Raw genomic sequence first — 12,308 nt, forward strand, 5'->3', positions numbered from 1 at the left:
GCCCTGCTCTTCCTATTTTATGGGCATGGGCTATACTTCATAGATTTTTCTCTGGACACAAGCTCCAAGAGAAATTTTGGGGGTGGGATATTTCCTGGGACCTATGGGCACTTGCTGATTTCCAGTGTATGGGCCTCGGCTATTTTCTAGCCATAAACCCCATGACAATGGGTTTATTTTTATTTTTTGGCATTGGTTACTTTCAGTTCAAGGGCACCAGGGGTATCGGGTATTTCTGTGCATGGGTCCCATGGCTGTGGGTCATTTCCTGTGCATTGACCTCATAATCATTGGCTATTTCCTGTGCATTGGTGCCATAGGCAGTGACCATCATCTCAGTGTGGGCCACACGGGCATAGATTTTCTCAGCATGGGCCACACGGGCATAGATTTTCTCAGCATTGGCCACATGGGTATGAGGGCTCCATGGGAATGGATTTTGTTTTAGGATTATTTCCTAGGCATGGGCCGTTGATCTTTATACTCTCAGGAGCACTGGACTGGCCACCCATGGTCTAATAAAAGAAGCAGACACGATAAGCCTTGTAGCCCACTGGAAGCTCGGGTGCCCAGCTTGACTAGCTTAGACAACTTTTCTAGCTTAGAACTCAATGTACCTCTCTGGAGCATAATAGAGTAGATCAGGAGGTAGGTGAATTCAGCTACAGTGTGAACCAGCGACATCTCTGTCACAAAGAACCCACCGAAAAAAACAGGCTACAATCTTACAAGTACTAATCCCCAACCAGGACTTTAGGACCGGTTTATAACCTATAGGACCTCATGTATTAAAACAAAAAAAGGCGTGAGACTTTAAACGTATGTCCGCATTTGAACAGTTTAGCACATAGAATTAATCGACCAAAAAAGTTGAAGCACCATCTACAGAAATTACAATACAATACTTTTCCTATGCTCTTCCGTTGGTAGAGTCACTGAAGGTCATATATCGCTGGACGTCTGTTTTCTGATGTTAAACAGTCAAACATTTTTGCATAAAAGGCATTTTTACTAAGGTGCATGAAACACCAGTCTTTACAAAATGAGCCCCTCTATGTACAAACATTACTCATCCTGTCCTGATCCCATTCTGTATTATATCTCAGATACTCCCTCGCTATTCTGCTGGTTCCTATCATAAACGGTCAACATATCAGAAATGTATGTACACAGTGACCCCACCAGCAAAATAGCGAGTGCAGCTCTGGAGTATAATACAGCATGCAACTCAGGATCAGTACAGGATAAGTAATGTATGTGCACAGTGACTCCACCAGCAGAATAGTGAGTGCAGCTCTAGAGTATGATACAGCATATAACTCAGGATCAGTAAAGTAGAAGTAATGTAAGTACACAGTGAAAATAGCAGCAGAATAGTGAGTGCGTCTCTGGAGTATAATTTAGCCTGTATCTCAGGATTAGTACAGGATACATAAGGTAATGTGATTCCCCAGCAGAATTATGAGTGCAGCTCTGGAGTAGAATAAAGAATGTAAATCCGGATCTGTACATGATATGTAACGTATATACACAGTGTCTCACCAGCAGAATAGGGAGTGCAGCTCTGGAGTATAGTACAGGATGTGACTCAGGATCACTACAGGATGCGCAATATATGCACAAGGTGACTATACCAGCAGAATAGTGAGTGCAGCTCTGGAGTATAATACAGGATCAGTACAGGATAATGTAATGTATGTACACAGTGACTCCACCAGCAGAATAGTAAGTGCAGATCTGGAGTATATTACAGGGTGTAACTTAGGATCAGTACAGGATAAGTAATGCATGTACACAGTGACTCCACCAGCAGAATAGTAAGTGCAGCTCTGGAGTATATTACAGGGTGTAACTTAGGATCAGTACAGGATAAGTAATGCATGTACACAGTGACACTCCTGTAGATCGTGTCTATTGTACGGTGCTCAAGGGTGGACATTTAAATGTGGATACTAAATATGATTTTACCTATCCCCGTTAATAGGAGTCCTCCATTAACAGCAATAATGATTTGCATAAGCATATAGCCAGAATAGGCGAGTATGCATGCTTATGTCAAGGCAGGCTGTGAGGATGTGTGCTAGCCACACAGGAGATGATAATGATTGACATACACATATTGGCTGAGTGAGAGTACAGTACATGATTATGTTAATGCAGGTAGGGAGTACAGTGGGCACACAGAAAAGCTGCCAACATCAGCTAATCACGGGAGGCTACAATTGATTGGCGTGAACAGATCATCTGAACATGCATGCTTAATTCAATGAAGCCAAGGGGAGAGTGGTGCAGAGATTAGATGCCAACATGAGCTAACCTCAAGGCAGGTTATAATGACTGAAATTCATAGACTGCCGGAATTAGAGTGCATGCTTACGTCAATTCAAGTGGCAATGGTCAGGACAGAAAATGCCAGGGGCCACACAAACACAGGAATATGAATTGAACATGGTGTGACGCGACCCCTATGCTTGCCTAGATCACTGTGTCAAAAGGGGAAACTCGAAAAATGTAATTGCTTAATGTCTCAAGCAGCAGTACAGCAGGAGCGCTGAGAACAACTGTGCGGAACCAGACCTTCAGGAACTGTCTGCGTGACCGGGATTGTATGCAATATTCTTTATTTCTAAAAAAATATATAAGACTCATCTTTGGGATCAGAAGGGTGCTACAAAATTCTGGAGACTTGCAAACATTTTCTATGATTTGAATAGTATCGTCACATAACTATAGGCGGCAATGGGACCTACTCAATGCAATTACAGTCTAAAACGTTTATATTCACATCTGGCATAGTGCTGCTTGCGGGCTGCAGGAGGGGGCTGCACTGTATCGGCCCTTATAGGGAAAAAATAAAAAATAAATCAGTAGTCCCCGTGTTTATGAGCTGTGCCCAGAACATCCTGACCTAAATGACCAACATACGGAAAATTATAGCCCAGGAGGTTGAAGCTTGTCAATCCAGTCACCAATGAAGGCTAATTACTAAAAACAGTCATTAAGTTGATACAGATTTGTTACATACCATTAGCTGGGATTGTTGAAGTGATTGACACGTGCTCACTAATGAGTAGTCCTTAAAGTCAGACAAAACATTGGAAAGCAGACTGTCCCCCACGCTGCTGGCTACAAAGGGATCTGTGTTTGTCTGTATATGCCTATGTCACTTGCATATACAAACTAACACAAAAATCAGCTCTTATTTTTGGCAACCAAATTTCTTAAATAATCAATTCCCCGATTGCTGAACAATAACGTATCCTAAAAAGAAAATAAAGTAGGTGCTTATATATAAATATATATATTATACACCCAGCTCCGCAGACACAGATAGCGAGCCCTGGCTCCGGTGCAAAGGTTGATATGATGCCTAGATCTGATGTAAAACAAGAAGTCCAGGAGGATGGGTATCAATATATATCAGGACAGTCTGTGAATTTTCTGTCAAAGTATCCTCCAGTATAGAGCCAGTCAGAAGTCTTAGTGTGCGGGTTAGTCGCCTGTGCAAACCACCTAGAAGAGAAAAGACAGAAGAAACCAAAAAGGCATCAGGGATCAGCAACCACTGAGAAGTTTTACTGAATCTTTTCCCATAAAACTGTACATCATTTTGTGGTGAAAGGTTCCCATTAAAGACGCAGCGCAGAAGCCGTCCATGATACAATACCTTGTATTCCACTCCTCACTGGTCTTTGCCCGCTCCCTCCGGGCTGCCCTCTGCTTTTCTTCTAATCTTTCCTTTTCTTTACCAGCCTGGTCTGGACAAAAACAGAATAGTGAGCGTTAAGTGAAATATATGAAGGAAGAAGCACTAGAAAATGATATCAGACGAAATGACTTACCTAAATCTCCATTCTCCATATACCTGATGTCAGGTCTTAAACGACAGTCTGTGGGGGCCAAAGAAGACGCCATGTCTTGGTCTAGCTCGTTGAGGGTCACAGCAAAGTTGGTGAAGTTGTACATCTTGGGAGATGAAAGTCCAAATGTTAAAATACAATTGCAATGATAAGAGTGGTCAGATCAATAAAAGTTGCTTTACAAAGATCTTAAATCCCAGTTTGTATTATAATCCAGAGTTATATATTTACAGTCTTCAGAGCTAAAATCTCCCCGCGTTCCCTGCCAGTTCAGGGTCTGCACAGAACCTGCTCCAATGATTTGCATTCAGGCGAGGGTCATCTTTTATAGGAAGATCTATCTGTATAAATGGAGCTCATATTAAGCTGTTAGGAGTGTGTCTGACAACTAATTTTTATCACATTATAACTAATAGAATAGTCTGTACAGCTCTGGAGTCAAATACAGACTGTAACTCAGGATCAGTACAGGATAAGTAATGTATGTACACAGTGACTGCACCAGCAGAATAGTGAGTGCAGCTCTGGAGTGTAATACAGGATGTAACTCAGGATCAGTACAGGATAAGTAATGTATGTACACAGTGACTGCACCAGCAGAATAGTGAGTGCAGCTCTGGGGTATAATATAGGATGTAACTCAGGATCAGTACAGGATAAGTAATGTACCTACACAGTGACTCCACCAGCAGAATAGTGAATGCAGCTCTGGAGTATAATATAGGATGTAACTCAGGATCAGTACAGGATAAGTAATGTATGTACACAGTGACTCCACCAGCAGAATAGTGAATGCAGCTCTGGAGTATAATGCAGGATGTAACTCAGGATCAATACAGGATAATGTAATGTATGTACACAGTGACTGCACCAGGAGAATAGTCAGTGCAGCTCTGGAGTCAAATACAGACTGTAACTCGGGATCAGTACAGGATAGGTAATGTAATGTATGTAGACAGTGACTACACCAGAAGAATAGTGAGTGCAGCTCTGGAGTATGAATACAGAATGTAAATCAGGATCAGTGAAGGGTAAGGCTACTTTCACACTAGCGTTCGGGGCTCCACTTGTGAGCTCCGTTTGAAGGCTCTTACAAGCGGCCCGAACGCATCCGTACTGCCCCAATGCATTCTCAGTGGATGCGGATCCGCTCAGAATGCATCAGTCTGGCAGCGTTCAGCCTCCGCTCCGCTCAGCAAGCGGACACCCGAACGCTGCTTGCACCGTTCGGGTGTCCGCCTGGCCTTGCGGAGGCAAACGGATCCGTCCAGACTTACAATGTAAGTCAATGGGGACGGATCCGTTTGAAGTTGACACCATATGGCTCAATTTTGAAACGGATCCGTCCCCCATTGACTTTCAATGTAAAGTCTGGACGGATCCGTCTGAACAACTTTCACACTTAGAATTTTTTCTAAACTAGAATGCAGACGGATCCGTTCTGAACGGATCCAAACGTCTGCATTATAGGAGCGGATCCGTCTGTGCAGACACCAGACGGACCCGCTCTGAACGCAAGTGTGAAAGTAGCCTAAGTTATATAATGTATACAGTGACTCCTTCGGAAGAACAGTTTGTGAAGCTCTGGGCTTCAATACACAATGTAACTATGCTATTCTTCCAGATAAATATGGTGGAGTCTAAATGGTAAAAGGGTGGACATACCCTTGAAGCCTATCACATTACAATAACAAGAATGCAGCTTTTTTACACTTGACACCCAGTTCAGTTATTTTACAAATGACCTAGGATCCATGAACCCTATGCTAACCTGAGAGGAGTTTGAAGGTCGACTGCTGATCCTCCAGAGAAGTTTACTGCCAGCGATGACCTGCACAGTCTCTTGGACCTCAGGCATATCATCTGCTTCATCAGCCTCGGAGTTTACGGATTCTTCATTCTGAAAACACAAAGTGACAATAGTGACTGATTTCTGAACAACTTTGACCTCCAACATGGAACACAGATCTCGGCCTCGTACCCTTTATCGAAGGGCGCTCATTTGTATCTGCCTATTACACTGGTTGATGCAAAGTAAATGGGGAAGGAACGATTGCTACCACAATCCTTCCTCCCCCATTCATTTGCATTGATTATTGGCAGCACACCTTTGATAACACAGGGAGATGTGCTAAAGATAATCAGACATCTTTCATTCGGATTAAAGATGCAAATTAGCAGTTTGCTTGTTTATAGCCAATTACAGGGCCAATTATTGGGAACACTCCTATTAACATAATAAAGCCTTTGTAATAAAATCACTCTAAAAACAATGAGGCCATATAGTGGAGGCTTTTGATCATAAAGGACCTTCTGTATTTTGCGGTCCGCAAAACGTGTATCTGCCAAATACGGATTACATTCCTTTTTTTTTTGCAAAACTATTGACTTTAATGGGTCCGCATTCACGCCAAGAAGGACATGTGCTATCTTTTGCGTAACGGACACACAGATGCAGAAAGCCCAAAATGTCTTCTGTGTGCTTTGTGCATCTTTATGCCCATTCTGCAAAAGATGGAACATGTCCTATTCTTGCCTGCAAATGTGACCACAGACCCACTGAAGTCAATGGATACGCAAAAAACAAAAAAAACAAAACCTGGATGCAACACGGACATCACATGGACGTCATCCGTATTTTGCAGAATTGCGTTTTGCGGACTGCAAAATACATGCGGTCATGTGAATGTCCCCCCCAGACAGGGCCATCTGGCACTCACCTGTCTAAATTTCTTCTGTTCACCTTTCTTCTCAGACTTCTTATACGCTTCATACGTAGCGGGATCTACACACCACAAACACTCAGTCCATTTCCCGTAGATTACACAAAGCTTCTTTTTACTATGGGGCAAAATTTTGGAAAAACGCCAATCACAATTAATGAAAATGTTTGGGGACGGACTGGCCATAGACCCTACAGGGAAACTTCCAGTTGTGATGATACCCAGCCTTAGGCCTCTTTGGGTAGGTAATGATCTGACACTCCCAGAGTTAATAATGGGAACATCATGTACAAACCGGATTCCAAAAAAGTTGGGACACTAAACAAATTGTGAATAAAAACTGAATGCAATGATGTAGAGATGGCAAATGTCAATATTTTATTTGTAATAGAACGTAGATGACAGATCAAACGTTTAATCTGAGTAAATGTATCATTTTAAAGGAAAAATACGTTGATTCCAATTTTCATGGTGTCAACAAATCCCCAAAAAGTTGGGAAAAGTAGCAATAAGAGGCTGGAAAAAGTAAATTTGAGCATAACGAAGAGCTGGAAGACCAATTAACACTAATTAGGTCAATTGGCAACATGATTGGGTATAAAAAGAGCTTCTCAGAGTGGCAGTGTCTCTCAGAAGCCAAGATGGGTAGAGGATCACCAATTCCCACAATGTTGCGCAGAAAGATAGTGGAGCAATATCAGAAAGGTGTTACCCAACGAAAAATTGCAAAGACTTTGCATCTATCATCCTCAACTGTGCATAACAACATCCGAAGATTCAGAGAATCTGGAACAATCTCTGTGCATAAGGGTCAAGGCCGTAAAACCATACTGGATGCCCGTGATCTCCGGGCCCTTAAACGACACTGCACCACAAACAGGAATGCTACTGTAAAGGAAATCACAGAATGGGCTCAGGAATACTTCCAGAAACCATTGTCAGTGAACACAATCCACCGTGCCATCCCCCGTTGCCAGCTGAAACTCTACAGTGCAAAGAAGAAGCCATTTCTAAGCAAGATCCACAAGCTCAGGCGTTTTCACTGGGCCAGGGATCATTTAAAATGGAGTGTGGCAAAATGGAAGACTGTTCTGTGGTCAGACGAGTCACGATTCAAAGTTCTTTTTGGAAATCTGGGACGCCATGTCATCCGGACCAAAGAGGACAAGGACAACCCAAGTTGTTATCAACGCTCAGTTCAGAAGCCTGCATCTCTGATGGTATGGGGTTGCATGAGTGCGTGTGGCATGGACAGCTTGCATGTCTGGAAAGGCACCATCAATGCAGAAAAATATATTCAGGTTCTAGAACAACATATGCTCCCATCCAGACGTCATCTCTTTCAGGGAAGACCCTGCATTTTTCAACAAGATAATGCCAGACCACATTCTGCATCAATCACAACATCATGGCTGCGTAGGAGAAGGATCCGGGTACTGAAATGGCCAGTCTGCAGTCCAGATCTTTCACCTATAGAGAACATTTGGCGCATCATAAAGAGGAAGGTGCAACAAAGAAGGCCCAAGACGATTGAACAGTTAGAGGCCTGTATTAGACAAGAATGGGAGAGCATTCCTATTTCTAAACTTAAGAAACTGGTCTCCTCGGTCCCCAGACGTCTGTTGAGTGTTGTAAGAAGAAGGGGAGATGCCACACAGTGGTGAAAATGGCCTTGTCCCAACTTTTTGGGGATTTGTTGACACCATGAAATTCAGATTCAACATATTTTTCCCTTAAAATGGTACATTTTCTCAGTTTAAACTTTTGTTCCGTGATTTATGTTCTATTCTGAATAAAATATTAGAAGTTGGCACCTCCACATCATTGCATTCAGTTTTTATTCACGATTTGTATAGTGTCCCAACTTTTTTGGAATCCGGTTTGTATCTAAATGTCCTCAGCCAGGTACCACAGGTGCCTTCCTCAATTCAAATTGTATCAGTATTATCAGGTCTGTGATACAGGAGTAAATGGCTTCCTGCCCTGCGGTTCACACTCATAGGAAACAGGCCACTAGACTTGAAGCTTCTGAGGAGGTGTCCAGATGGCACAGGGAAGCAGGCATCTAAGGCCTCAGGCTGGAAGAAGCTTGTAGCCTGCATTGCAGGTGCTATGGCAGACCCTGCCTACTTGTGTTGGCCCTGCCTTCTGTCAATTTGGTTGGGCCACTTTTAGGTTTTTACCAGGGCCACTTTAAGTTGCCAGTCCGCCCCTGCAAATATCAAAATATCTGGTGACACTATGCCCTAGCTTGTGCTTATACGCAACAGGAAATCTAAGCAAGCACAACTGCAGTGTAAGGTGTGGAGAAGACACAGCAGCTAAAATAGGGTTATGGACCACTGAAGCTCTCTAATAGCGCAAAACTAAAAAGTAGCGATAAAGAGACTAATATGAAAGTAACAACCATGAGGTAGTAGCATGAATAGCCTTTTTATTTCAGCTGGAATTCTGGTCTAAATGTTCCCGCTGTTAGTGGCACTTTCCCTTCGACCCCCACCCTCTATGACATGTATTTGCAATAATAGGGAATATAGGTTACTATATTAAACCCCTTTGGACTTCAGTGGAGAGGACCATGTGCATGCTATCACCTCTACTATGTAGTTCTGTAAAAGAACAGGCACTTGGCGAGGACAGTTAAAAATCCAGAATTTATTTTCAGAGAAAGCGGAGTGACCACCTACAGATTCCACAGAGGGTGTTACCCAGCTTTGCAGACTCCTGAATGGGAAATCAAACAACCAAGGCAGGGATAAAAGAGTTTGGGGAAAGTGTCACTATATAAAATAAGCTGATTTGCCATTCAGGAGACTGGGAATGCCGGGCAGAATCCATGTGGGAGCAGAAATGGTGGCCATATTGGTTGTCACCTTGGTTTCCCAAAAGCTATATCTTTATTAGACAGTGCTGATATTGGTGGCGCTTCTGTCTCCTAGGAGTGCGTCACAGTTCTCAGACACATTGAAGCGATGCCTCGGAAGTCTGAGCGGCAGCAATAAATTCAGTTATGGATGCAATATACTGGGGGAGCCTTGTGTCTATGCTCTACAGACAAACATGCAAGATCATCAGGTACCTCCTGCATATGAGCCTCATTCATTAGGTGGAGGAGTTATTTAAGCCAACCTGTATGCCAGGTGCAAGGTCATGGCTGGACTATAGAGAGCACATGGGGAACATGCCCTAGGGCCTCCACCACCTAGCTTCTCTGGCTCAGACCAGATGGCCATGCATACCATGCAGGGGCGTAGCTAAAGGCTCATGGGCCCTGGTGCAAGAGTTCAGCTTGGGCCCCCCTTCCCTCAAACCTTCGTGCTGCATGTGGCAAAAATTGAAACTGCACCCCCCCTCCTCCATACCAAATTCTTAACCTAACCCCTTCTGTCCAGCCAGAGGTGTAACTTGCATACACTTTCTATAATACCAGTGTCTTCTTATGTGGCACAAGGGTCTTTGGGCCCCTCAGGCTCCTGGGCCCGGTAGCGACTGCTACCTCTGCACCCCCTATAGCTACGCCCCTGATACCATGGCTCCACAACACCTATGAACGTCACATGCATGCACAGCCACCTCCCCTATATATGGCTGCAATCACTGACCAGGGGAGGTTCTGGTCCATCATCATATTTTTTTGCACTAAAGGTTTCCGCCAACCTTAATCCAACCCTGTAAAGCACAACAGAAAATGAAGGCACGTACTTCTTATCCTGGATATGACCTTCTACTCTGTGCAGCTCCTTCCCAAACAGCCCACAGGGCTTGAAGTTGAGAACACACTTGTCACCAGTGCTGGAATAAATCATATACAATAATTAATATATCAAATATAATGTAGAATTTATTTTTAAAAATCAGAAACACCCTTATCCCATCTGGTGTTCACAGCTCGTGACACCCAGTATATAGACCTATATCCCACTCCCTCCGAGGACTGCAGTGCGTTACCTGTGGTTTACGATCTCCATGGTGCCGTACTGCTCTATCCACAGTTTTCCGATGATGACGTTGTGCACACAGCAGGTGGGATTCGTCCATGTATAGACCTCTTTGTGCCTGGAGAGAACACAAATACTCATCATAAATGAAGGCTTTCCCCTTGGGAACCATTTAAATGAGAGATTTATGGTACTGGGGGGGGGGGGGGTGTCTCAGCTGCAGAATTCCTACCTGTGTGATATTCTGACAAGACTAGCTGGCAAATAATGCATCTGGGAATGTAACTAGATCATCTGGTATAGACACGTGTATTTGTCTTAGTACCCTCATATCTTTTCCAGCCATTGGCAGTGCCCTGAACAGTGCAATAAGCTCTTCCATCCATAGTGTCTCCATTACAGTGCCATAACCACCCCAGATGAAGCATCAACCTACAGTGCAAGTTACAGATCCCTCATGCGAATATATTCAGACAGTCGGTGCCCCCATATCATTGTCAATCAATGCCTTCATAACAGCAAGGAAGGGAGAAGTGGACCCTATAGAACCCTATTGCATTACATATACTCTTTTTTTTTACATAAATTGCAGCCTAAGTGGTTGCTAGGCTCAATGGTGCCACTTTTCCTTGCACCAATTTTAAAAAAAATGTCCCCTTGCTACAGCTCCATGACAAAATCAGCTGATTGCCAAGCCCGGAATTTGTATCAGAAATTAAATAGAAAAACGACAAAGCCACACATTCACATTGATTTAGTTATTCAGAGAACGGGTATAGTCCAAGTGGGGGGTGGGCGCTTGTAAGAGGACTCTGTGCCTGCGGTAAATACCATTGATTTCCAATATAGTTATCTAAAAGCGATTGGTTAAATAAAGAAAATCTACACGTATGGACATCAATCTATGAATGGCTCAAAGAACAAAAAAAATTACCTTATTAAAACTGCAAAAACAAAAACACACAAAGACCATGTAATTAATGGAGAATGGCTGTAAAAAATGACTTGTAAAGATGCATCAAGTCCCAGTACTACAGACTTTTTAGAGCAGGAACATAACTCCTTTTTCCCCATCAATCCTCCTCTTCCCCTTAAAGGCGCTGTCCTATTGCAAGAACTTATGCCTTATACACAGAATAGGACACAGGTTTCTCATCGGCGAGGGTCTGACCTTTGGGAATCCCGCCGATCATGAAAATGGAGCAGCAGACATGAATACGTGTCAGCCCCTCCATTCAACTCTATGAGATTGCCAGAGGTAGCCGAGTACCTGTGCTAAGCAGCCCCATAGAGCTGAATGGAGCGACAGTACCACAACCCCTTTAAAGGGGGTGTCACACTGTGCATATCATTAACACTATGATGTGCACAGTGAAATGCAGGTGTACATAACATCACAGCTACAGCCAATCACCGTTCTCTGCATTAGATACGGTGATTGTCTGCAGCGGTCACGTACCATATACCATCAGTGAAATGCTGGTGTACAGAACATCACCGCTACAGCCAGTCACCGTTCTCTGCATTAGATACGGTGATTGTCTGCAGCGGTCACCAGCCATATACCATCAGTGAAATGCTGGTGTACAGAACATCACCGCTACAGCCAGTCACTGCTCTCTGCGTTAGATACGGTGACTGTCTGCAGCGGTCACGTACCATATACCGGCAGCTCCCCACTGCAGTTTATAAACAATCGGCAGCATAAAGACCAGACGAGCTTCACAGAGAACAGAGCTGGAGAAAGGGGTGCGTATAAGGTGAGATTTTTAATTATCTCGAACAAC

General features: G+C 43.6%; 1 protein-coding gene across 2 annotated transcripts in view; it reads right to left on the bottom strand.

The window, feature by feature from the left end:
• Positions 1–1,803: 1,803 nt before the first annotated feature.
• The window catches only part of OSBPL2 (oxysterol binding protein like 2), an 80,973-nt gene continuing 70,468 nt past the window's right edge, over positions 1,804–12,308 (bottom strand). For both annotated transcript variants that reach the window (XM_040438701.1, XM_040438702.1), the window contains exons 8-14: positions 10,532–10,639; positions 10,286–10,375; positions 6,581–6,701; positions 5,632–5,760; positions 3,843–3,966; positions 3,668–3,758; positions 1,804–3,513 (exon numbers count right to left, since the gene is read on the bottom strand). In XM_040438701.1, coding sequence (XP_040294635.1) covers positions 3,411–3,513; positions 3,668–3,758; positions 3,843–3,966; positions 5,632–5,760; positions 6,581–6,701; positions 10,286–10,375; positions 10,532–10,639 — 766 coding nt within the window. In that variant the 3' untranslated portion in view covers positions 1,804–3,410. The remainder of the gene's footprint in view (positions 3,514–3,667; positions 3,759–3,842; positions 3,967–5,631; positions 5,761–6,580; positions 6,702–10,285; positions 10,376–10,531; positions 10,640–12,308) is intronic.

This window comes from Bufo bufo, chromosome 6 (assembly GCF_905171765.1).
Source record: "Bufo bufo chromosome 6, aBufBuf1.1, whole genome shotgun sequence".
Lineage (NCBI taxonomy): Eukaryota > Metazoa > Chordata > Amphibia > Anura > Bufonidae > Bufo > Bufo bufo.